The sequence below is a fragment of the Bombus pascuorum genome, chromosome 6 (assembly GCF_905332965.1).
Source record: "Bombus pascuorum chromosome 6, iyBomPasc1.1, whole genome shotgun sequence".
Classification (NCBI taxonomy): Eukaryota; Metazoa; Arthropoda; class Insecta; order Hymenoptera; family Apidae; genus Bombus; species Bombus pascuorum.
The window spans coordinates 13,697,615-13,724,889 of record NC_083493.1 but is presented as its reverse complement, the minus strand read 5'-3'; the positions used below and the strand labels follow the sequence as shown (position 1 = coordinate 13,724,889).

At 41.4% G+C, this 27,275-nt stretch overlaps 1 protein-coding gene and 1 long non-coding RNA gene across 6 annotated transcripts in view; both read right to left on the bottom strand.

The window, feature by feature from the left end:
• Positions 1–27,275, bottom strand: part of LOC132907724 (uncharacterized) — a 214,436-nt gene that overhangs the window by 25,645 nt on the left and 161,516 nt on the right. The window lies entirely within an intron of this gene.
• Positions 1,011–27,275, bottom strand: part of LOC132907698 (dipeptidase 1) — a 76,908-nt gene continuing 50,643 nt past the window's right edge. For all 5 annotated transcript variants that reach the window (XM_060961046.1, XM_060961048.1, XM_060961049.1 and 2 more), the window contains exons 7-11: positions 20,549–20,725; positions 19,939–20,023; positions 14,911–14,986; positions 6,991–7,126; positions 1,011–2,763 (exon numbers count right to left, since the gene is read on the bottom strand). In XM_060961046.1, the coding sequence (XP_060817029.1) occupies positions 2,647–2,763; positions 6,991–7,126; positions 14,911–14,986; positions 19,939–20,023; positions 20,549–20,725 (591 nt within the window). In that variant the 3' untranslated portion in view covers positions 1,011–2,646. The remainder of the gene's footprint in view (positions 2,764–6,990; positions 7,127–14,910; positions 14,987–19,938; positions 20,024–20,548; positions 20,726–27,275) is intronic.

The window sequence follows — 27,275 nt, the reverse complement described above, 5'->3', positions numbered from 1 at the left end:
ATTCGACGACTTTCGCAACGATACCGCGCTGCGTCAAATTTTGTATCCAGGTGGAGAACGATTGATTTATTCGATTGATAGGTAATCAGCCATTATCAAATCTGCGGAACGACAATCTAATCAAGCTCCGGCCGGAATTTACTGCACGTACCATCCTGAAATGCCAATAAACCAAGCCGCGTTTACGATTTCAACGTGTGCTTTGCACTTGATTGCCTTCTACGCGCTGTGTGAATCACCAACGAGCGCTGCCCTTTGTTACTTGTAAATTGGCGAATCGATGCACTCGATTTACAGCAGCACGTTTACTTGAACGATCTGCTTGTATCGCATTGACTTTCAGCCGCGGTCTCGCTCTATCGCCGCTACCCTTGTTACCACGAGTCTTGTAATTGGTAATACGTACACAGTCTCGTAACTGTTGGTACAACTGGAGAAAAGGATAATCCTGTACGAACGTATAAGTTGAAAATATGGAATACAACTTTTACATAGGAAGATTTGTTCTCGAGAAAATTGATTCTATGATTGAAATACTTAAACGTATTCGCCTCGTACGTATGCATCGAACCTGTTTCTCGGCTTACAGAATCTTCCTATGGGTTCGTATCTTCGTTTATGTTATATTTATCGCGTTGAATAAAATGGAAGACACGGTGAAACAGAATATTCACGTACGATAAATTTGATTGTTGAAATTGTTGAAAATAATATTTCGTGGAATGGAATACCACTCTTTGTGCCGACAAAAATTCGTGCGAATCCTTCCTAACGCGTTTTGAAAACAATCGTCTCTTTAATATTTTCAATACATTTCAGTCTTTTATATTGAATTTAATATTTCCAATATTGCTCGATACTTGCAATTTTTTCAGAATGCGTAAATAAAGATCGGGCGGAATTAGAACGATCGTAGCAGTAAAATGTTTTATTTTCATAGGAGGGAAAAAAGGATGGTATTGCTGAGTGAAGAAAAACAGGTGAGCTTGATCAGTTAAACAACGACCGTATTTCGATTTGCCGTCGATTTATTTCTGGTATCGGTAACGTTTGAAATGTTAGGATATACTCACGAGGCTGGCGCTTCGTTGATCTTGACTACTTGCACACGAATGATCGTTAAATCGATCGATACGAAACAAGTCTTACGATTGTTTTTTCTTCTTTTTCTTGCGTTTCTTTTTAGATCAGAACATAAATGGCATAAGTTTGAAACGACGCGCAGATTTACATAAAATTAACGATCAGATGGATTGCGGTGGCACGAGGGAAGTTGATAGTACGTCTTCGACTTGTTTTTATCGCTCTTCGCGTTTCTTTCTTTCTTTTTTGCTCCATGCTCGTTCGTTTTTTAAAATCTGGCTATATTAAAAGTTTAGTGTAAAAACATCGTTAAGAAAGGATATTTACTCGGTGCGTTAGTTAGAATATACGAGCCTTAATGTGTCGGTTACAATGAATTGAGACGCGTTCGAAAAAAGTCAATTGTGATGATAACGCATCGACGCGCACGTCGACGTCAACTTCGATCGTGCAAAATCGTAGGAAAGTTCTCTCGTGGCGTGCGCCACGAAGCGCACTCGTTGACTTTGTCAACGTTTTTTTTTTTTTTTAGGCTCCCTCGAGCATAACTTCGTATCTAGTTCCCTCCGTGACAGTCTGATCAAACCGGCCATTAAAATCTTTCAAACCGAGGCGAACTCTACTCGATGAAACGTGAGTTCTTCGTTCTTTCTTAACCGAAATTTTATCTAATTCGCTCTCTTTGATTTCCACGTTTTCGACTTTGATCTCGTCACGATTCGATCTTTTCTCGATGAAATTACGTCTGGTCGGTTTGCTCTATAGGAGGGTCAATATGTTCATCGACTTCAGGTACCATATGTACAAACATCGTTAGTTCTCTTTCTCTCGTACACGCATACGTACACGCACGCACAATAGAACACATTGAAGCAGTCATCCACTCGAATAGTAATAGTCACCGTCGTGTGACGATCGGTGTCAGTCGTTCGCGAGATCGATCGTTATGTGTACATATTTATACATAATATAATTATTATATTGACTAGAACGCGCGGTTTTGGTTCCAGCATCGACGAAAATATCGTTGAGTGCAAATTAAACACATCGATTATGGCTGATCTTAAATCTTTAAACGTTCGACACACACGAATACGTGTCTTGGTCTTCAAAAGTCGTAGAGACGTTCGTCCTTTTATACAGACGCGTACATCGTTATCTCGCAACAAGCCATTCGTTCTGCTATAAAGGAAGAAACGTCGTTCCACCGTGACGAAATACAATCGCGCGATCGAGCTCTTCTACCCTTTCACCAGTCGCTTCACTCGACATTGTCTGCGAATACTCGTGTCTCGCGACTCGGGAATCTTCCAAGGAAATCGAGTTTGCCTATTTACTTACGTTCGCGTCCGAGAGTCGCGGATGGCACGGGGGAAAAGATCAAAAGAGCGAAGAGTGGAGGAGCTCGAGTCGTCGTAAGCTGGCGCGAGGTTTCACGAGCTGGAACACTTCGAAAGAGTGTTTCCCTCTTTGCTGCTGCGACGATTGTTTCGCTCCTTACGCTATTGCTCCTTTTCTTCCTTTTTCCAACCGTCGACCATCCTCGTAGCTGATTCGCAGTGGCTAAGGACCCATCAGTCGTTTCATGTTGTAACGGCAGTAATCTCGACCGATTATATCCTCGTACGGAATTTCCTCTTCCAAGGGTTCGATGCCATCCGCGGCCATGTCGTCTCGAACCTGCAAACAGAATCACTCTGTTTCCATTTCGATTTCGATTTCGTCAGCGAGAACTGAAGGAACAGAGAAAAAGGAACGAAGGATGAAACGATTGACTTTTACGTTGTTGTCCATGTAACGGACAAATTAAATATTACACGGTTTTAAGCAACATGGAAGCAAATTTCCTCGAGTAAATGGAAGTTTTTTGCTGCTCGCGTAAACTCGATATCGTCGATCCCGGAGAAACAGTCAATCAATTTTCACGGTGCTTCGAGTCGGTGAAAGGCGGAGCAGCCGAAAGGAGGCGAACGTTAAAGAAGGAAGGCAGGGAAGGAAAATGTAATCGTGGTCGTAGGGTGCGCATGGCGTTGCAAATATTCTGAGGAAAAATCACGGTCGGGGTACGATCGTCGGTCGAGGAGAAAAAGGGAATGCGGGAGAAGGTGTATAGTGAAAGCCGAGGATGCCGAGGGAAAAAGTTCGCGGTGCACGTATTTCGTGCGACTCTGTACAGCCACCATCAATTTTCGGTAAGCCCATTAACCTTCCACGGCCATTACAGTCCAGCCGAAGCTTTCGGCCGTGGTAGCGTTCGGCGAACGCGTTACCGATGTTCGCAACTTTTTTTTTCACCTACACCCCCTGTCCCTTTCCCTCTCTTTTTTAAAAATTTATTTTCTCTATTCAGCGTCCTCGTGTTTTTGCTTTTTAATTGTTTAACGGCAATCGTTCGTTCGAACGAGGTCTGCGCGTTTCCATCGAGGGAAGGCCCTTTCTAACAACGCGATCGCTGTTTCATTTTGTAGGTCAACGTGATATTATCCTTTAACCGATCTGCCCGTGAACGGAATCTACGAGAACGTAAAGGATAAAAATAAAGATACTACAAGCGGTAACGTCACCGAGGCTGTAAAATACCGAGATTCTCATTTATTTCGTGCCAACCACCGTTCTGTGTCTTTTGTGTTTGTCCTCGAGTATTTTGGTCGAATAAATTTCGAATAAACGGGACAAAAAATAAAGCGATATCTGTTGCTCGTCGAGAATTCAAAAAGTCGGAAAGAAAATGACTTTGCAGCGTACACTCGACCATTTCAACTGCCCTAATCAAATCTAGTTTTGTCGTCGGTCTCGTGGTTCGTATCTTGCGCTGCACTGTGATAAAGCATCGTTCGCCCACGTTACGAACGCGCTTCGGTCGTAATACACGGTCGTTTTTTCATGGTCCGCGTACGTTTTATCTTTAAATTGAATTCTTTCCCTCGTCGGTGCACGACCACGAAACGTTCACCGTCGTGGACCACTCCGTAGAATTGTCGGGGAAATTAAAATGTTAATGGACGACGAGATGATTCGTAGGTAGGGGCCAGGACCCGTTTCGTCGAAGTTATCGTTCATAAATTCCGAATGTTTTTAATCAAACGCGCCTCGTTCTCGTATTTCTTTACCTTCGACCGATGGTAATAGGCTCTCTTATTATATTTCTGAACAGGCTGAAACGTATCGTCGGTCGTCCGCTGACTTACGATCTTCGAGATCGTAAGCCGTGCGCGAGATAACGCACCGAACGTCGTATATTTTTAACGTGTTAGACAATTTTATCGATTTAGAAGGAGAAACGTTGTCTGGTGGTTACATGAAAATGTATTAAGGGGCGCGAAGGCTTTCTCGTAATTATCCAACCGCACTTAACTTGTTCTTATTTGATCGTCCTCTGTCAGAATTCGTTACGTCGCGTCGCTGCCAGCCAGTTTGCTCTTAATTCTCCTTCAGACTTTATCTCGCCGATGTCTCGAAGCTTCTTGTTTCGGGAAACAACTGTGTTTCACACCTCGATTCTCGGGATGCAATTAACGAGAGACAATGCCGCCTGTAAAGCAATCGCGTCTCAGGACCAGTCTCAATTTCCGACCACCTTCTTCGCGTGATGTTCATATCGTAGGCGATACGTCTGCAGCTGCGTTTCTTCGTCTTTCTAAGAATTCTAAGGTGCGACATATACAGAAGATCGACGTAATCCCGAATTTCGTGCTCGCCCCACAGGAACAACGTTGAGATTCAATTCCACCGACGATGTTTCGTGCGTCGGTCGTGTCCCCAGATGTACGGTAGACCCGTCTATTGTTTTAACAATTACGACAATTCTCGCTTTCGGTAACGAACAGTCCAAAATCCGGTGGATTCTACGTAGAGAAACATCTATTCGCAACAAGGAGCAGAGAATTAAAATCGTTGAAGCCATTGTCGTTTGTGACATGCTTGGTAACACAGCGAGAGATAGATATAGGTACGTGCTTAAAGGAACACGTACTTACAGACGAAGCTTGTTTCGTTTTGTACGTCGATGTATGAATTAACGTCACCTGTCAGGTCCAAGGAGCTGCATTCGTAGGTAACCGTGTTCTAACGAAACACGAGTGATCGTTCTGCTGGAAACCGTGCTTCATTGTGCGGATAATTTGCTTTTCCCGTAGTCTAGTACAAATTTCCGCGAGCGAAACGTTTAATTGGATCGATGGAAACTCTCATCTTTCCCCTTCGTGAATCTCGTCGAAAAGCAAGCGATTCGTTTCGCTTCGTTCGCCGAGGTAAAATCGTTTGTCAGTTTTCAACGTATCGCCCTGACTCTACCACCGTGTTCCACGTTACTTTTGCGTATTAACGAAATCCGCTTTGGCCAGTGTTTCGTTGCGTGGACGGTGAGAGGATCGCGATTAAATTATCGTTATAATTTCAGTGACGGCCACGTCGAGGGTTGTCAAATAACCGACACTATTTGTACGCGTAATTTCCCGCATTACACGCTTTTGTGTAATTTCACTAATGTTCTGTTAAAACATACTACGGTACACGTTGTTCATACAGCGAATTAGTTTACTTTGGGCTTTTCCGTTATGCGAGGACTCCACGATGCAGTAGCGGAACGTAGAGAACGCGATACGACGTCAAAAGAACGGCAGAGATACGCCATGGAAAAGCGATTTTACCTGTCACGTCGGGACGTTATACGAATTATTTATCTTCTACTCGTTTGCTTGTCGCGCGTAGAAAATTGTATGTGGCTCGTTACTCGATATTATAAATTACAAATGATAAATAGAGTCTCTATGTTTATGTAGATTCATATTTTTATAAATACAATTAAGGAAGTGGTATATGCGTACAAGTTTCAACTGGAAATGTACAAACACCGAGAATATCACTGAATTATGGAACAGAAATAAATCTCGTTGGTACGTGTGACAAATTTGACAGCTTTCACGAACGACACGATCGAAATTCCTAAATAAGCTTCGGAGAAATCGTCATTTTCTCTCGGTCATGGTATTTCTAAATTTCTCTGCAAACATCCCCGATCGCAAATTTGTCTGTTTTCTGCCTTACTTTCCTCCGTTGGTCGTTTCTTTATCTCCGAAAGTCGGATAAACGTTATCGCGTGGCAGGGTAGCGTGTTAGAAAACGCAGGTAAAGAACATACGATCTCTGGTGTACGCGATACGTACACGTGTGCGTGCAAACGGTAAATCGGTACAAATCATAGAAGAGGGATGGTGGTTTTGGTAGGTGGAGAATCGAGCCAGCTGGTTTTGGGATTGGCAGGACTCCAAGAGAACAAAAATCGTCGGTGAGTGTACGCGCGGTCCAGCCGTCTCTCTCGACGATGCACCGGCGAATGCATGATTTGTGTGCTTTATTAAATCCGATATTGGTCGACTCGGCTAACCTGGTTCAGGACCAACGGTTATTTCGCGCCAAAGACCAGGCTACCGTCCTACTGATTTTTCACTTCTGATTCCTGCGCGTATTTCGCGGTACGAGTCACGCGATTGGAGTAAGATACGTATCTTCGTTCGTAAGTGTTAGCACACTGACGGAGAATCGACATAAATCTGACAGATCGTTGGAGCATTATTAAAATCTTCAAGAATTGTCAGCTCGTTTGGAATGTTTCGTGTCTTTATTCGGTCGCATACTAAAAATAATTCCGGAGTTAGATTTTAGCTTATCTATTGGATTGGCAACTAAGTGATTGCGGATTTTGTCATTAGGTGGTATTGACAAAATCCGCAATCATTTAGTTGCCAACCCAATAGGTGTTTCGCGTCAAAGGGTTCCAATGAGGTTTAGATCGAAGAATCGCATATACGTGTCAGTGTATAGTTCTTCGAAATTTAGATCAGTTATCGTTGTATAGTGCTCATACTTATGGGTATATATAGGATGATTTTATCGTAGAACGTTTACCTTCTCTACCGCTTTGAACACACGAATGAGATTCAGGCCTGCTAACTTCTGAATGTCCTTTTCCAACCATCCACGCGCCAATAGTTCTGCGAATAATTCCGGATACTTGCTAACGTCTTCCAAGCCTGCCGGTGTCCTGAAAAGGATAGATCATAACGCAGTTTCATGAAAATCTTCATCGATCGATAACACCAGAATTATCAAACTTAGGTTTGCTTGCAAAATTAATATTAACTTCTATTGCGATGAAATGATCATTATACATATGTAGGTATTAATGTACATTATACAATAGGATCTCGTTTATTCGAGTAGATTATGGAAGAAGATAATTCGCATAATCGAATAGTTCAGATAATTAATACAAGTACCCTAATTATCCCATTTAACTGTTTCTATCGGTTTTAAATAATAGAAATTGATGGCTGGAGAATTAAAATCGGACACGCGTGTGCGTTTTGTCTAAGTTATTTCTATGTTGCATTCAATTGTTCCTTCTTTGGCTCATGAAATTTATTCTGAATATAAAAAGGAAACGATTGCATACGTTATAAGAATTTATTTTCCATCGTTAGTCGAGATAGCAGAAATTGAATCGTGAATTTGTATATTCAAAACTATGCATCGACTTGTTCGTACACAAAGTGTAAATAAACGACGATATATTGTAGCATACACTATATATATGAATCATAATCATGCTTAGATGTACAATATAAACCGGTCGATAATTTTAATGTTAATATCTTCGTCGACGTTCAATCGTCGCTCGATTAATACATTGCATTCTTGCGACGGAATTCAATATCGGCTTTTCCTTTTTACGGCTCGCGTTAAATCAACATTCGATAAAAGGCTTTTCCTCATCGGCGGTAGACGGAAAGTTCGTACAAGCCCGGAGATCACTATTTACATAAATATTTCCACGCGATAAAATAGGGTTTTAATGAACCGAGGTAAGCGCGGCGAGAGTTTAAATTAGAAAACTGCTTGAAACTTTTATAAGAGGCCGGCATACTTCACGTTCTCCATATTACTACAGTAATTTTACCGCCGCGTAATTCTTAGGAGGAAGTTTAATCTATTACGCCGGTCCTGGACGAATAATCCTTTTCACGTTTAATGCGCGGGCGAGCGTACACGCCGAGAAAACTCGCGATAACCTTTGTTCATAATGCATGAGTACGGGGCAGGCCCCTTAACGCGTATAAAAATTCACTTGCGAAAGAATTAGCAACTTCTTTCTGCGATTTTCCGCAATAAGTATGTGTACACACATATATATAAAAATATCTATATATATATATATATATATATATATACACTTGCACACGCACACACATACTTTTTTTCAGTAAGGTTATTCGATTTCTGGCTCCGCTTGTACACACTTTTCGCTCGTATTCAATTACACGCGGCGCGGGAACATTAATAACGTTAAGATAAAAGCGAAGAAATTCCGAACGTCACCGGTGCTAGTTTTTCATTCGAAACAAAGCTGTTACGACGGAAATCCGAAGAACGGTAACGAGCTTGTCGGGAGAAGGAGCTGCCCTCCTCCAAATTACAATTCTCCTCGGGCGGTTTATTCCTCATTACTTTAATTACTATAGAGCCAGAGCCGGATGATAGCGCGGCTCGTTGGCTGGCGCAGAGCGAGAAACGTCAGGGGGCGATTTCGCTCTTTAGGAGCCTCGTCCGCCTAGCGATCCGAACGTGAAAATGTGCTACGAGGTCGAGCTCTCCTAACTCGTTTTTTTTTTTTTTTTTATAACGACTTGGGATGATGAGCGCAGATGAGCCGCCGGGCAGATAATAAAAATTAACGATTACACGTATTTTCGTTTCCGATTATTACTACGTAATTAACGTCGGTAAAAGTAAGTTCTTGAATTTCCCGAAATCGATCGATTCCCCTATTTTAATACCCTCTACCACGTGCACACAATTTTTTGCAGGTTTCATGCCCGAGCTATTCATACGTTTTATCTTTTCAATTCGGCGTAAAAACGTTTTGTGACGGTGGCCTTCTTTTTTTTTTTTACGTTTTAATTAAATGTATGTTTAACGACGAAATCGTTAAAACGCGACGGTTGGCTCGTTTTTCGTTCGCAATATTACAGCGCTACGGTAACTTAGCAATTAAACCGCGTTATCTGGGTCGTTGTGAAGCGGAATTGGAACAGCGTTACGTCTTCCACTGCTTCTTTTATATTTCCCTGTCGATATCCTCGTTACGATCGAACGCATTGACGGTTGCCTTTGTTGACTTCCCCTTCGGCTACGTTGGTAGCCGAAAATAAATAAATTGATGCGCGTGGTTCGAAATGGCAGAGACGTGACGGAAGGCTGGCTAACTAATTTCGATATGGTCGATGGCACAGCGTCGACGCGACGTGACGCACGCAGCAGATATTCACGGCGAATTAGAGGAATGACGAGCGAGTAGAGCGTTAAAAGGGATCAGTCTGAATTTCGACGTTCTCATTACGCGCGTCATAACGAGCGGCAGAGAAGGACCGGCCGACAACGAGCGTTGCAGAACCGTTGAAAGCTACCTGCTGACAATGTCGGTACAACAAGAGCGGTTAGAGACTTATTCATAGCGCGTCATATCGCGGCTGAAACTGGCAGTTATGTAGCTGTATACTGTGTACAGACATCGACTGTCTGCGGTCACGAGCGTTGTTTCAATCTCGGAAATTTCCAAATCGAGTGCGTCCGTCATTACGAGACGACCGTGAACGAGCACACGGGGCCGACGTCGTGGACGTGGCGCGATCGTTTCCCAGGGAAATACGTTTCCCTCGTTGCCCGGTATCAGCCACCGTTATCAATGCCTCTGGCGCACGAGTATTATCGATATTAGCCGTCAGTAGAACAGGTACCGCTACTCGATTACGATATGAAATTTTTCATCGGCTCGATCCACGATAGACCATTATCATTTTACCAGTTTCTACTTCTCATTCTCCTCTCTCCGTTTTTTCTATACTTCCTTTCTCGTTCTACCGTTTTTTTTTCATTTTTCTAATCAAGCAACGAATAACAATTACGCACGCCGCTGGTGATTGGCAATCGACCACGACGATAAAGGAAGGAAAGTACTGCGCGTGATAAAATATTACCCGTAGAAAATTGAGTCACGAAGATTTATCGGAGTCGTATGGGACGCGTTGCGCCCACTTCGTCGCACTACCGACGACTAACCATGAACGCGAGTATCGCTAGGATTCGCGAAATTTCCAATTCTGCGCGCCTTTCCGCCACGAAGGATTGTGATCGTGTTGGAGAAGAGGAAACGGCGGCTATAAGCGAGATTGGAACTGATTCGCACGATTTCCGGGATACGGGACGAGCCGATATCATGACGCAAAATACAGGCAAGCAGAACGTTACGAAAAGAAGGAAATTCGACAAAGCCAGCGTTCACGGTGGACGCCAGAACTGTATCACGGCCATCTTTTTTCATTCTTCCGTGTTGTATGGACGACGACCGACGTCGAAACCAAAAATCCTATTCGACCCAGAAGATACATTTCGTCCAGCCGATCTGACAGTGATTTATAGGAGAGAATGAAAGGCGGAAAGAGGAAAAAGCAGCGGCTGCAATGGAAGAAACGTCGAAGAGATCGATACTCCGCCAAAACGAGCGGTCGCGAAAGAAGAAAAATACATTCGGCACCGATCCTGTTTCTCCCTCCTGTTTTCCGCTTTCCTTTCCCGATATCGATGCTAATTACGCCGATTGCAGGATTATTGGACAGTATAATTGATGGTAATTATCAGATTTAGCACAATTATGCTGGATTCCATTTGCTCGCTCGCTGTTTATCTCTCATCGGTATCAATTCGTCAGCGAATAAAAATTCGCGGTTATCTCGATGCACGCTATAAAACGTGTTTTCAAAATGGAAGTTTGACGTTATTCTGTAACTCGTCCGTTGTTTGTTGTCATCAAACTACCAAATCGTCGATCAATATTACCAAATCCCTTTTATACCATTCATTATTCGCTAACTAGTCTGTTATTTGTTATCACCGAACTGTATGGGATCGTCCATCAATATTACCGAAGCTCTTTTTTATTGTCGATAAATTAAAGTCGGGCGTCAGAAATAAAACGTTTTATACGCGAATGACAAATCATCTTCAAAGAGGTTCGTATCGAAAAATCCGGAAAACGACAGGAATGTTCGTAAAATCAGGGAAACCGACGTAATTTCGACGTTTTCCATTTTTTTTTTTTTTTTTAATTATCTTCCATTCAGCTATTATTAGAAACCACGAACCGTCCGCAATTGTAGCTAATTATATCGTTGAAGTATAAGAGTTCCTTCGAGGCGATAAACTGATAGAAAGTGACTGTCTTTGATACTTGTATTAACGCAAGCAATACTTTACGTAAGCAGTAAATTATAATTAACGGTTAAATATATTATCGCTATGCTTTTTAATAGGCGTTTGAAATTTATATTGGGTTCGTTAAAGGGTAATTAGGTACGCTTTGGTACAATTTATATTTTGTTGTTACAAATCGACCAAAGCGTCCGGTTATTTATGAATGGTAATAAAAGGGAAAAAGGGAACTGTTTGAATGTAAAAGTTCGTGGGAAATTCAAATAGAACATCTATTTTTTTTTACGTTTCCCTACAGAGCATGAGAATCTTCAAACGAGGCGAACGAGATTATATGTTTGAACATCAGCCATGTAATTACTTTTTAATCGTGTTGTTACGGTGTTAATAAATATCTCTCATAGACCGTTATACGCTGGATGATTGAGTATATATATATTTGTGTAGATATCGCAATTAATAACAAGGGCATGTGGGAACTCTGTTTGAACGTTACGGTGATATGAATTTTAACATTCTTTAAAAGCCTGCCTGTTAGCGTAATTAACAGAGAAGTATTGAATTCTGCCAATTTCGTATTTCCGTTTCACGTTCATCTATTACAGATTCAGCTGCTCTTCCTCGTTCAAATGAATAAATAAATACGTGCGTTTTGATCTACACGGCTGTGTCTTTTAACGTATCGATTATTCGACTAAAACCTGAATTATATACAGGCTTTATTCCGTGATAAACTTTGAGCTTTTCAAAAATATACTCAATCGTATTTTCATTGGTATTATTTTTCTGACAATCGACAAAAGTCTCGCGATTAATTGGTCGCACTTATTTGAGTTTATTTAACTGGCTATCGATCGTTATTTCGTTAGCTAAGTAAAGAATGTTTGATAAGGTTATCGAATGTACCAAGGGAACGGCTTCTTTTGTTATTTATTCCAATTCCACAGACTAACGAATCAGAACTTTTCAACAAAATATAATACTTTCGATACTTCGTTAAATTTCTACAGTTCATTATTATTCAATAGTCCAATTTTCTGGTCCAGTTAATAGTACCCTTTTTCCTCTTAAACGTTGTAATCGATGAAGGAGTATAGAGACGCGAGGGACTAATTATTTTAATCGATTTCGTATTTTCCACGCTATTAAACATACGTTCCAATTATTAATTCATTACATTTAGCTGTTTCACGGTTGCGTGAACGAAACGAAATTTTATTCTCAACCTATGTTCTTCATCCGAGGAATAATCGTAGCTACGAATTGCTCGAATTCTTGTTACGTAGCCCGATGAAATTTTTAATTTAATATTGTCGCTGGCGCGCGTAATATTAAAGATTTTTTGCGCCGCCGTGAAAAGGAGAAATCGTACATTATTTTCGTTCATTTCAACGCAAAGTTCTTCTTGAGATTCCTCTCGCCAACAGAAATCCGCGAAAAGCGTTATCCTCTATCTCTTTCCGTGTCCTAGACAAATGGAGCGCATACGCGAGTTCAATTTTATGGTTCAGCTATCAAAGATTTTTCACCAGATAAACGCTACTTCGAAGTTATATAATTAAACCTTAATTGTTCACTCGACAAACATTTGTTAATTATAATTATGTTATTTCATTGATATTTATCTCTACTGTAGGTGCACCAAGGTATTTCGTATTAACCTGTTATTGCCCAACTTAAATTCAAACGTACGAACAAAAGAATTTTGTTGTCCAATTAATAATCGTTCGATCGTTCGCAGACAACTCGAGCGTTATCGGTATGCCAAAAGCGTTCGGTTCTCCCTGACAAAAGTACGAAAACGTTGTGGTTAAACGGGTTCGATCGACGACACGTCGATACCTTTTTCTTCTCGTTTGTTATTTTTTTGTTCTTCTCTCTGTCTTTTTTTTATAGTTCGACGTGCAAATCACGCTCCGCTTGCTTCGCGTTGTTTTTCAGTCCCTTCCAGCTGCGCCACTCCACACCCACGCGTGTTTTTCGCAACGGATTTGCGAAACCTGACAACTTTTTAGCATCTGCCATCCTTGCTCTTTCTTTCTGCCCCATTTCCCTGCTTTGTGCTTCTTTCTCTTTTTCGTTTGTTACGTCTTTCCCTTTCCCTTTCTCTCTCTCTCTCTCTCTCTTCCTCTCTGGTTTTTTTTTCGCGCAGCTTAATGGCGAGCTCTCTGATTCCAGCCTCGGGCAGGTATAATGCGTCACAGTCTCGCAAACAGGGTCGGCCGATAGTCGCGCGTTTCATCCGATCCTTTCGCACCTTTGTTTCTCCAGCGACGATGAAACTCTGTTAAATACCTTCTACCGGCGAGTTATAACGCAAACAAAACGAGACAACGCGATAATAGAGCGCCGCACCGTATCCCCGGCGAATCTACTTTTAGTCCGTCTGGAATATTCCTAGCCGCTCGGCTGTTTCTGTTACAATTAACGTCGCCACGAGTTAAAACCGGGTAAGCAGAAATTAGCTGCGACGACAATTGACTGACGCGTCAATGTCCCGTTCGATCAATGGAATATCGAATATCCATATCGTTCGATATCATCGCTTCTTCCATCCCCTCGCACCTTGGCTCGCGCTCGTTTTAATGAAACAGGGGTTGCGTGAAACAATTTCTCGCAGAATAGCATTAACACGTTCACTGTTTAAATCGTTTTAGTCTTCATTCATACGTTGTATGGTACAATCGATCGCGTCATATTTTTTCTATTATTCTCCACCATTCTCTTTAGAACGTTAACGTATAGCGCATACGTAGCGTTATAGTTTCATTCAAGAGAAAGTAGTTCAACAATTTTCCAAGAGGTTTGAGTAAAGAAACTTTCTAAGAAACCATACGTAGCTTAGAATGCTTTGGGAAAGACGTATTAAATATAATTTGTTTCAATTTTAATTTTGCATTCTTTTCACAACAAATGAATACGGTTTTGTTCTATTGTATCAGTTTTATTCGACGCGTGTTTTATATACATAGTTTTCATTCAACATTGTATCCATGCATAAAACAGCAATACACGTATGTAACGTAAAAATATATTCTCCGGACCGCACGTGACGCACCAAATGCTGAACCAAACGTTGTGTGTCATATGCGATGCATGGAGCATTGGACGCGTTGAAATTATTTCCAATGAAACACACAGAATCTCCCTAAGACGCTGCACACGGTTAAGAACTGGCATACGGAAAACGACTTGTACGGTTTACCCTCTTGGTATTACGCTTTTATGAGGCAGTGGCCAACGCTTCGGCTGGATATAAAAAAAAAGAACAACACATGCTTTATGGTAGCTACATGTTGGATCTCGTAAATCGCAACCGGTATAAGGGGAACAGCACAACGTGGCAAGAAATTACCAGCTTTCATTTTTTTTCCGACCCTAATTTGCTGTGTGTTCGTTAAAGCTCACACGTTTCTTGCACGTATTTTTCCATGTGACCTTATCACGATTCATCGCAAACGAGAGACTCTCGAGGGTCGACTACAGTCTAAGTGTATTTTTATGAGTAACAAAAATGTAATGGCAATTCAACTGTAAATAAAAATTACACGAGAGACTTACAGATTGATACCATCGTAGCCGGCGCCTATTCCTACGTGATCCACACCAGCCACCTTTCGCACGTGATCAATGTGAGCTGCAACAGATAAAAATAACGAGTAATGTTATCGAACCAATAGTATATAGTTTCGTTCATACGTATAATACGTTTGATTTGATTCAGATATCCAAGGAAGAAAACTGCAATCTGTGTTATTTCATTTTCTACGTTTATTCATTTTGCAAGATATTCTCTTGGAAGAGTATGATTGTTTTCCCTAAAATCGGCTAACGCTAGTTACCAGAAATTTAATCGATACGACCGATTTACGCCTCAAATGAAGCGCGATTTTGTTTATAATTTGTCGAACTTGTCGAGGAATATATATCGATAAGGATTAATAAAATATCGATAATTTATTAATAATTGCAGTTCGTATAATAGAAATCCACTGATCTCTCCGCTATCTACGATGTTTCGTTCGTACATGTAACAGAAGCTTACGTTTAATTGAGCGAATCGAACCGATAGCAATACATTTAATCGGGCATTAATTAAAATTTCGCTTGTATAAACAGAGCGATACTGTATCGTGGATTGATATTGGAAGAAATATTCGATTTAATTATACTAGGAAGGAAGAACGATAAGATTTGATTTCTTCTCCTCAGCCTAATACCGCGAGTCTCCGTTGCCCTAGGGTTTCTCCTGCATCGATGTGGGGCAACATATATTACGACCATAAACTCTAAAATATTATCAATCGTGTTATACGCCTCTGACAGTAAACCAACGCGTATTGTACCCCAAAATAGCTTCTCGTATTTCTATCTTCAGCGAACTTAACCTCGATGCTCACATACTCCGAATCCATTCGCAATCCTGAGAAGATTGGTTGAGCAAATATCGCGCGAGATGTCTTGCTCGCGTTCTAAGTGCAAACGTCAGTTACACTTGGAGTTAAACGTAGCTTCGGGGTGTACTTGACGGGCAACGCATTATTCGAGGAACGCGTGGGCGATCACCGGCGTGTTATTATTAAGTGGCCGTAATTGTTGCGCTGTAGTCTAGCGTGCTGCGAGCAGCGCGCAACGAGAAATCAATCATGAGAGTAATGTTGTCAATGGGCCAGCACGATCCGGCGTGCAACCGCGCCAACTAGCCAAATTATTGCTGCGAGTCTGTTCAACGCGGTGCTTCCTGTTTCGAAGCATAATTTTCTCGCTGTTTCTACGTGAACCGATACATCGTGCGGAAATGAATCGTTGTTCGACTGCATGACCCTTATAGATATCGTTATCGATTCGCTTCCGCGAATCTGTTATTCGAACACGTATGAATTTTCACGCGACAGGGTAAATCGTTGACGAAATAAAAGCTACATAGAGATAGGAAAATATAAATGTAAAGATTTAACGAAATTATCGCGCACTAAATTTGGTAAAATTAATGTATCGTTCAGGCTAATTGTTTTCAGTGTTCTGGTACTCGTTCAGAATTTTCATTTAGAAAAATTATTTGGAAAATAACTATATGACATTATCTAGGAAAAAGGAATCTGCGTCTTAACGTAACGAATTGAATTTTCGTGCCATTTTTCTTTTTTCAGTAGCATTTGTTAATTTTCTAACTTGAATCAGAAACGAAAGTAGAAAAATGGAATAAGCACAGGCGCATAATAATTTTTCATCAGTAGAAGTCGACGTTAATTTCGCTAAGGATACTCACGTTTTCTTAGTATATGCACCTGTAAATTCATTTTTTTTTATGAGTACAACTAGAGAAATGGAAGCTAAATAGGGATTTGTTTCACCGTCTAAATAATTTAACGAGTGCTTCATTCTGGATATTTTGTATGTTTTTGCATACTATGCGCATATTTACATTTTTACGTATTATAATTTTCCGTAATTGCGCGCGTCTGTAGTCCAGTTGTTAACAATTGTAAAAGAAAAGAGACTAAGTTTTAGGGTAATGTTACATTAACATACTGCTTAAAATAACTAGAGCATCATTTTGTATCTATACATTTATTTTTATGACTGTTTTAAAGGATCAAGTATCAACATTTCTACACGATTATTCCATAAATCTGTACTTTGAGTTTTACTTTAAAAATTCACGACATTTCACAACAATTTTAATTTAAATTGTTGCAATTTAATTGAACGACCTCGTTCCCCTGTTCGTTACCGTCATTCCTCATTTCATCAAATTCTATCGAAACTCATCGAAGTCACGAATTCCTTTTATCACTCGATCCTCGTCGATGCCTTTGTCCATGTCCTCGACGAATCACAGGCGGTGGAACGAATAAAAAAAAATCTGTGACGAGAACGAGCGAATGAAATTCGTAACTCCTGAAGGGAAAGCTCGTCGCAATGGCGATGCCATTCCATTTTAAGCTCTCTTTACCAGCATCGAGTTGGCTCGCCGATATTCGCCTCCTGCTGAATGCATTTGGTATTCTCAATGCCGAAGTACGAAGGTTAACAGGTCTCCGCGTAAAACTGGCAATACTCGGCATTTTGTGGCATGCGGGAAATCGCGTATAAAAGCAAAGCAGCTCAAAGCAAGAAAGGGACATCGCGGTGCGCGTATTTCGAATCGCGCGATGGTTTCGAAATTTTCATCGAGCGTGGCACAGTACACGAAATTATGCAACGGAAGAAACGCCGAGGTGTTGGCTGAGGTCGAGCACCGTGGATTCGTTTAACACAATAACGAGCTGGAGAGCGTGGCGATAATTGCCCAGGAAGGTCACGGAATTGCAACATCGTTTAAAGGAATGGCACGTGTTTCATTCTGCCCCGTGTGTACGTCTTAGCGTTCGCAATGGAAATGCGATGAGCGCGGAAAACTGTATCGTTTGGGCCACATGGGGAACAGAAGGTGGTGAGGAGCCAAGGAAATGCCAAGTTCCATGCTGTTCGCGTTGAAATTCTAAAGTTTCCCACGTTCGCGTGTCTCATGAATCACAAAGGGTTCGCAGATATGAAAGTGCAATTGCCCGTTGCCTACTCGGCACGGTCGCGTTCGATGAAGATTTTTTTTTCGTAGCGCGCTCGTAACTATGTCGAGGTGGAACAGGCTGCTGCATAAATTCGCTCTCGCCCCGGTATATTTCATTTCTACGTATAAAGGCGAAGTTTATTCAAAGCGTCGGCCGTTTGCGCCGGTCTACCCGAAACTCGTACGGCAATATGCTTCGACGTTGCTCTCCTCGACTGCGACCGTGTTCAATAGTATCAACCTGTACAAATTCGATCGTCTATATCCCTTTGTGATAGGCGACATATTTGAAAATTGGCCGGTTACGGGACATATTTGAAAATTGACCGGTCTCGATCGAAGAGATTCCGGAGATACCTTCTGGAAAAGTAATTGACGGCTCGTGCGAGACAATTTAATTTGTTTACATATTTTCAGATTTCCAATCGTACCGTTTATTTTTCAGTTTCTCTCGCACCTACTACCGTAGAATATTATGAAATCGAGTATCGTTTGAGTACGTACGTGTACTTGTGAAATCGACTCTTCTATATGGAGGAAGTGTCGTGGATTAAGAATATGTAGCTTTAAAGTATTTCATACTTGTATTTTTATTGGCATGTACTTGGTAGGAGAGGTGTACTAAGGTTGTAAATTAAAATATCGATCGCTGTGACATCAATTGATATAGACACGCCCAGAGACTTATATGTCTTATAGAAGCAATGTGAATTTCAAAAGTCATGTAGGAATTTAATTACGATCAATTGGACGTAAAATCGATTACTTTTTTACACGTACATGTAGAGTATAAGGAAAAGAGAATTCTGAATTAACGCTATATGGTCCTGAACGATATCACGAGTTTCTTAATCCTCGTATACGTGCCGAGTTACTGTTTCCTTTCTCCAAACATGTGCAAACTTTAATACCCGTTCGATTTTACGATTTCGTTGTATTAGGTTGTCCGAAAAGTTTCTTTCGTTTTATAAGGAAATAATAAACGCATAACGTTTTTTATTTTATATTATTTCGTCGAATTGCGTACGATCCATTTTATTCTGTCGAGATAAACACCGTGACATTTCACAGACTTGGTTTCACGTTTGTGCGAATGTGCACTGTCGTAAAAAACACGTTTGCGAAAGAAAGACACTTTTCGAACAACCTAATATATCTTCCACTAATAGTAAGAGACTTCGATAACTTTCGCCATTTCGTTCATCATCAAGCTTTTACAAAACGATTCTCTATGCGTCATTTGTAAGATTCGAAGATGGTAGAACGGCGAAAGGTGCAGATTAGCTGGAGGAAACCATATTAACGCGCGAGAGAAAGAGAAAAAGAACAATTTCAACGCGATTTCAGCGTCCCTTTCAATTAGCTTTTATCCTAGAATATGGAACGGTGATCGTGCTGCTGGTTCGCAGTTACGCGGAATAAAGGACGAAGGTAATCTTGATTGGAGCGGAAAAAGGGAAAGAATTAGTCGAGTAACGTTATCAGTTCAAACAAAGGCGATATTATATTGGATGTGAACGTAGAAACATAACGTTCAAACGTGCTAGTGGCTACCTAACAATTATCCAACAACGTCTGTAATCGTTTGCAAAAGTGATACTCGATATGAATAAAAAGGTACAACGTTCAAGTATGCTATTCGGTATCTAAGTATTGATAAGTTATCTAGTGGCGACTGAAATCTCGTGTACTGTTAACGTGTGAATACTTGGCAAAGGAATTACGCCATTTTCAAAATTGATATCTCCGGTGTTGTAAGCTGGGTCCTTGTGGCAGATACGTTTCTACGTTTCGTCAGCATTGCAGTTAGCTTGGTCAGAGGTTGTAATATGAGAGACTGATGGTGTGTGGTGGACGATATCTAGCGTGAACCTGCTATTTAACTCTTTACGACCTGACGTTACTTTGTAGTATCGTTTACATTGAAATATTATTACGAAGCAAATATGCTTAGAACATGGCTAGAACCTACATACGTATATCTAAATATGTACTATGTGGATATTATATTTGGCGGGAGTTGGCGTTTCTCTTACCGGCTACGTCTTCCAGAGTCGATTTCTCGCCACAGCTGATAAAATGGGGATAGAAAGATACCATAACTATACCATCAGTCTGCGCCTGAAACAGAGAAGAATGGAGAAGTTGATTGGTTACTTTTCGTAACATTTCATAATTACGGAATTGAAGCTTAATAAAGACAAATTAATTTCAGCGAGGTGAATTCTTGCAAATGTATATCTCTTTACGATATATGTATATCGTTGTAATTGATTTTTAACGAAAATAAAATATATAAAAAAGAAAGAGATTTCTAATAATATACACTATTAATTCGTAGATTTTTAAATGATCCATATGAATTTTTATCGTATATTTGATGAAATTAAAAAAATCGGAAGGATTTTCAAAGAACGAACTCTACTCCACATATTATGTTTGCACACGTTGATCAATATTTTAATTCCATGGAAGTAGGTTGCCTTTGACCCTTTCTTGCCTTTCTCGATTTTCTCTACGAATTTTCCGAACGACTCCACTTATCCAAGAGATTAGTAATTTAATCGTAAACGTGGAGTTAGCTTTTCTTCTTCGATTAACAGGTTTAATATCTCGAGAACGATGCAGAGAACAGTTGTAACTTACCAAACGTTTCAGCGCATGGTCAGGCACATTTCGCGAGGAATTGCAAAGGGCGTGAGCGCTGCTATGGCTGAAAATAACAGGCGCCTTCGACGTCTTCATGGCGACCAGCATCGTGGGCACGGAAACGTGCGACAGATCCACCATCATTCCGAGTCGATTCATCTCGAGGACGATACTCTGGAAACGTTCGGTCGGTGGGATATAATTGGGATAAGTTTCGAGTATCGCGAGGACGGAGATTTTTCTCTCCGCTTTTTTTCTCCTTCTTTCTTTTACCGCGATAATGGTACTCGAGTTCGCGAAGCGTAGTTTCGCTCTTAAGTAGTTTCAAAGATATCCCGAGGATGCCGCATTAAAATCGATCAGTTCGTTTCTCGGATTTACCGACTGCTTTCAGAATCGAAAAGTCCGGATTAACGCCGCTTAACTGGTCGAAACGAGTCGATTATTCGAAAGGAAATGGTCAGGCGAATGGAAGAACGCGCACAGAGTCCTGCGGGAAAATTGACGAGTTGAAATCAGACGATATCAGTGCCAAAAGTGAAGATTTTCAGTTGAAATAAACAATGCATTTTCGCTAATTTTGACGATCATAGGCAGCTAAGAAAGTTTTTCTACGCGCAATGCACAGGACATCTTTATTAAAGTTGGATGATGAAAGAATTTCGGTAGAGAGTTAGTAAGTTAGGAGATTAAAATATCGCTATCGTTATCTATGTTAAAAAATAAATACTTTATTGTACGAACTTATGCGTTTATAAGTTTTATTTAAATAAATATCTCTTCTGTAAGACTCTCGTAGATGACTGTATATCGTTCATCTGACGAATGCTAGGAATTTTTAGTATTTAGTGGGAGAGTAAGTGGTGGAAGATGAACTATTTGTACGCTATACTTATATCTTCAACTATAGTCTACCTGGTGCCTATCCTAGTGATGATTCTATAGCCGTATAAGCTAAAATAAATTATTCTGGTATTCGTAACTATCTCATGGAAAAGAACTCCATACAAAATTTGCATCCTTCCTCACTGGGAAGATTTTCTCTTTTTCCGACAGTTGTATCCTTTCAGCGTTCGATACAAAAAGATTAACTTGGAAAGTTAAACATCGATCGCCTGACAAATGAAAAGTTGCCTTCAAATGCGAATGCTCGCTACTCCTTTGTAGCATGCTCACGTGTGATCCGTGACACTTATTGCAACGGTCGATCAGTCAGATTGAACGACAGTTCCTTGGACACTTTGTTTCCGAGGAATTCCAATCTGGAAACGTGGAACACGAAATTCATAGTTTCATACTTATCGGGTTTCAGATATGTTACTTTATTCTATATTGGTACTTTAACCGCGTCTCGGTTACGTTATTTGTTCCAGTTGCTTCGCCAATCATCGTTACGGATTCGTTCTAATAACCGTTTACACACAGTAACAAGCTGGTTTTGCAAAAAGTTCGTAGGAAGTCGGGTCTAGAAAACTGTATTTTTCTCGCAGATAAGAGATTTCCAATATGTTCTATCAAGAAATCTGCTGTCACGGCGGGGGAGATATCGTTCTTGATATCTGACGTCAGACTTCCGAGATACGGTTACTAATAGAAAATTCGATTTCACCAGTTGACACTTGTCAGTTCCGGCGGAACAAAAAGGAACGGGCACTGTGTGACTTCTTTCTCGTACGTATACTTGGCGTTCGTTGCCGCGAACAATTGTTCTTTTCATTCGAAGACGGAGCGTTTCGTTTTTGTACGTACAAATAAAATACAACGAAATTGGCGCACGATCGATAAATACCGAAGGGTTACGAAAGTCTCGTGGTTTGTTCTCATTGACAATCGTCCGACAACAATTGAGAGAACAATTCATTTTCGTCCGTGGGTATATGAAGGTCTGCCAGAAATAGAGTTATCGTTCGCGTTCTAAGAACTCTTGCGCCGTTCCGGGTAACGTCTCATCCATTAAACGTAGATGCTTTGTTAAATCAGCGCCGTCATGGGTTGAATCTCTCAAGATCCCTGTTTATCTCGTTTTTCGTCTGAAACTACATAGCTCGACTCTCGTTTCCGTTGCTTTCTCGTCTCGACGTGGAATACGCCATTTTCATAACGAAGACCGGTTCTCATATTGCTGGTTCCCCTTCATTTGCGTCTCTGTATCTTTTGTTCGGCGTAACGTCATCGTTTCCAACGTATTCGAGGGAAATTAGCCGGGAGACGAATTTATCGTTAACTGCAGCGGCCATTATCACGAAATTAGCGAAGTTGCAGTATCTTTCGGGACGAAGTAGTCGTCGTTAGACTCGCACAGTTATCTCATGAATCCGGAGGATTTCTCCGCACCATCTTCGGGGCGGAATGCCTGCACCCGTTAAACGAGGATGCTTCATTAAAGTAACAACGCGATAAACTTCACTCTTCGGGATTGCTTCGCCACCCCTCGTCTTCCTTCTCCACTCTTTTTCTTAAGCATGATTTCACTGACTTGGCACACACATTCCCTCCCTTCGGATCGTTTTGTTTTCTTAGCCGGGACGCGACGCGAAATCTCGCTTTGCGACTTTCTTCCGGTTTTCTCGTCGTGGAGATTTTAGCGTCAGCCTTCGACGGAAACATCCTGCAGCGACGTTGCATCCGCTTGCTAAAAGCAACGAAAAGGCGTTCCATCATGGAAGATGAAACGGGACTCGTGTATCGAAATCCACAAAGAACACAAAACCAACGAGATAGGGAACGGCTTCGTATTGAAAGTCGAGGAACGCGAATTTCTAATGTACCAACTCCTGAATCGTATGTTCCGTTTGATCGCGATAAGAAGAAGATGTTTTAACATGGAACATCAAATTTCTAGATGAAAATATTCCATTAAAAATTCGAGAGATCCGTTGTTCCTGTGGAGGATTGAACGAGAGGAGCTGGGAGAATGTTAAACGTTTCGCGGCGCAGGGACGTAAAAGGGAACACGTGCAAGTGACGCTCGACAGGATGATATTCGCCTTCGAAAGCGACTGCTTCATAAAAGCCTTAAGCGCTGTTCGCTTGGTTTTCTTCGATTGTTGGAACGATTTATCAGCTCGCGCTTTTCTTCATTTTAATTCAAACTTGCTCGTCATTGCCATTCATTCATCTGTATTGTTTTAAAATTTAGTTTCCGTTGACCTTGAACCTCTGTTACGGCTGAGCACGGATTCTTCTGTTAATTTTTCACGGGGAAGTTCCTACCATTGTCAAATGGAGGGGTGGCATTGCATAAAAAGATATTTAACTGGATGAAAAATGGTCCAGCTTTTCTCGTGGGGGAAGTTAGGCAAAGGTCTCGCTGATTTCTTCTTTCGTGATATACTCGCCGGCGATTCATTTCTTACGGAGCATAAGTCAGATGGCAGTTATATTTTTTTCCTGACCATTGAAAGAATCCACCCTCGTGAATCTCGAGGTTAAGGTGGCGTAACACCGTGTAGTCTGACAGGATGACGAATCGGCTTCATTTCTTCGCTACTCTTTTTTTTCCAAGCTACTCACTGTCGCTGTCTTAGATACTCTCCCACTTTTCCGAGCTGTTGTTTCGTAGCGTAGGTGAAAACGTCAGAGTAGGGTCGTGACGATGGATCGTAAAAGGATCGTGAGCAGAGTAGTAATTCATAAGGAAGATCTAAATCTGATTTACAGAACGTGTTTGGTTCTGGGTACGACTATTTGTATCGACTCAATGGGTGATCCTTCTTAAATTTTATTCTATAAAATTGACACGGTATCATTTCCATCGAATATACGTTCCAAGATATTCGAATCTGCGCGATAGCGTCCAAGTTGAGTCTTCTAGCAACCTAGTTTTGCTGTAAAGAAGAATAAAAGAAAGAGATAAAAAAGAAACGAGAAAAAATCTCATTTGTTTGAATCGATCGAGGGTCGTTCGTTTCAAGAATGGGTTTCTTTGGTTAAAAGTTATCCACCGCTTCGCTAACAGATGATCGAACGATATATAAAACAATGTCGAGGAGAGGAATGTGGAAAAAGTTAGTTGGCGCTCGGTTTTTATCCGGACAGTACGAAACTGCGAAGATTCGTACTTTTGATCGTTGCAGAGTCACCAGGACACGGCCAGTTGCTCGGTCATCCCGTTCTTTCCAGGCGGTCAAACTTCGCCTCTTGATACTTCTGTTTGTTACCGGCTGCCGCCGTTATCGTCGGCCAGCAACTTCAGTTACGAAACTGCCGATGCTTCGGCCGCCTATTTAGACGAGAACTTTCAGAAACAAGCTGGCAGCTGGCCTCAAAAGGGCGGCTGGTCATTCTACGGAAGGAACGCTTCCCAAAACTTATCGGTCAGATACAACCGAGTGTCGCGAACTTGCAAGTGTACGTCGCTTCACGGCGAACGCGATCACCCTTCGAATTTTCGGCGTCGTGGCCCGACGACGGAATCGATAAGCGTTCACGACGTCAAGCAGACGTGGTTATTTCGAACGTTCAACCGCCAACCATTCGATCCAGTCTCGGTAGCTGTCTTTCAAAATTTCTGCCATTTGTTCCACAACGTAGCTAAGTTTATATTTTCGCTGGTCTACCGGGAGTTTTAACCGGATTTTTCTTTCGTTCACCGGGATTAAAGAAAATCTGCTTAGCATGCAAATGTCCCGCGACAGACGATGTCGCTTTATCCGTCGCGGAGCAATTTCGTTTCGTTGGATCTCGATATCCGGCAACTTTTTAATCGCGTTAGAACACGCTGTAGTTTCTAAGTGTGTTCCTAGTTGAGGAAAGCAGAAGCTTAAGTGGCTGTAGCTCGATGAAGGATCAGGCGAAAGCCGGAGTCCTCTTCGGTGCATCGTGCGCGTCGAAATGAAAATCGATTTGCGAGTTATGTTTGTCGAGCACAAGGGACCACGAGCGAAAGGCAGGCGAACAGCGAAGAAGTTAATAAAGAGCCGGTGTTTGAAAGTTTAGCGGGCGTTGATGAGATGGTCTATAGATTCTTGAAATTAAGATCGAGGCCGAGGAGAAATGATAATGCAGTTTTAAAGACTCTTCACGTGGTGAAGTAACCGGCAAATCCTTAACGCCGGAAAGTTGAGATATTAATAACGAGCGTAGCCGTCGGTAAGATATTCTCGATGTACATTCCTGACTTCTATACCGGATAAGCACGGCGTCATCGCAATTAATGTTTCATCGTAGAACTCTTTGAGAAGAAGTTCTCATTAAAAAACTATCAAACATTCTTTACACGTGTACTCCATTTCGCTTCTCCCTCCTTCCTACAATGCTATTGCTCTATTGTGCTACAAAGTTTATACCATAGAGCATAATAAATCATGCTTCTTCTGTTCTGCCTCTCTTTTGTCCCGCTTATGATAGCGTCGCTCGATTCAGTTGGACATCTAACGGATAATTAATTACCAAAGTAAATAATCAATCAATCCATTTCCAAATATTCCGAACGCGATCGTATCCATCTTTCAAATCAAACTAATCATCCAATTTGCTATCCACGTTCGTGTTACGAACGTAAAAACTGGCTAGTTATAGAAACCATGTTGACGCGTTCGTTGTTGCCGATTGTATCATAGCCTTAATTATCTGCAACTTATTTGCCAGATTTTCAATAACCACTACCGATACAGTTATTTATAGTACAATCGTTATTGTAACCTCGTAATATTATTATATTGATACTGCAATCATTGATAAAATCTCGATTATCAGAACAATTAACAGAACGATCGATCGTCGCAACATGGAGGATTAGTAAAATATTTCTAGTAAGAAAGATTGGCAAAAGAACAAAATTAAAGGTCAAGAGAAATTGTTTCATTTTTATACGAAGATCATTGCTTCTGTTTAATACTAATATTCGTAAAACAGTTCTACCATATAGAAATAAAGTTATCCGATTAACCAAACAGCGTGCGAAGCGATTAGTTTGGATAATCAAGATTCTATTGTACTCTAGCAGCCATATTTTACCAAGTAACAGCAAATGTGCTAAGTTGAAATTGAACGAGCCTAGTGTTTCGTTCTTCTTAAAACACGGCCAACCGTACCCTTTTCTTTTTCCCTTTGTTTCGATTGCCCCGTTACCGAGAGCCGACGTGGCAATTAGCCGAAAGCATCGAACTGTGACTGAGTGTGCTTTTAGCGTTGGCTGGATCAGCGATCCGTAGATGTTCAGGCATTTTTTCCATTCGCACCACCCTCGCCGCACCCTCGTATCGTTTTCTCCGGTCGCACGTGTCGATACGCATGGTCACGTATCGGGTTGAGAAATATAGTTGCCTGAAGTTCACGGCGAGAAAGTGGCGTGCGCTCGTTTTAACAGAAGCAGTGGCAGAAACTTGGCGAGATCGTCTCGCAGGCCGCGAGACCAGCAGATATTTCCTGCAAAGCGGTCCCGCGCTAATTGCTCCGCTCGAGTTATGTTTTCTTGAATTTGCCACCACTTCCGGTTACGAGGCATCCCCATTGTTTGGACACTGACGCCTCGCCAGAATTGTTTCCAGCTTCATCGGGGTCAGGCAGGGTACACCAAATGTCCTCTTCGGGGAAATTCATGCTTGTACTCGAGTTCGAGTTTGCGACCACGGATGGTCGATCAGACTGTTCTCGGTTGGTCGTTTGGGCGTTTCGTGTGCTCCTATCTGTGTGTTTGTTCTACGTACAGTAACCAAGTACAAAGCGAAGTTCTCCGTTCAATTCGTAGCAACGTGATAGCCTCTTGTAACAGGTACAGATA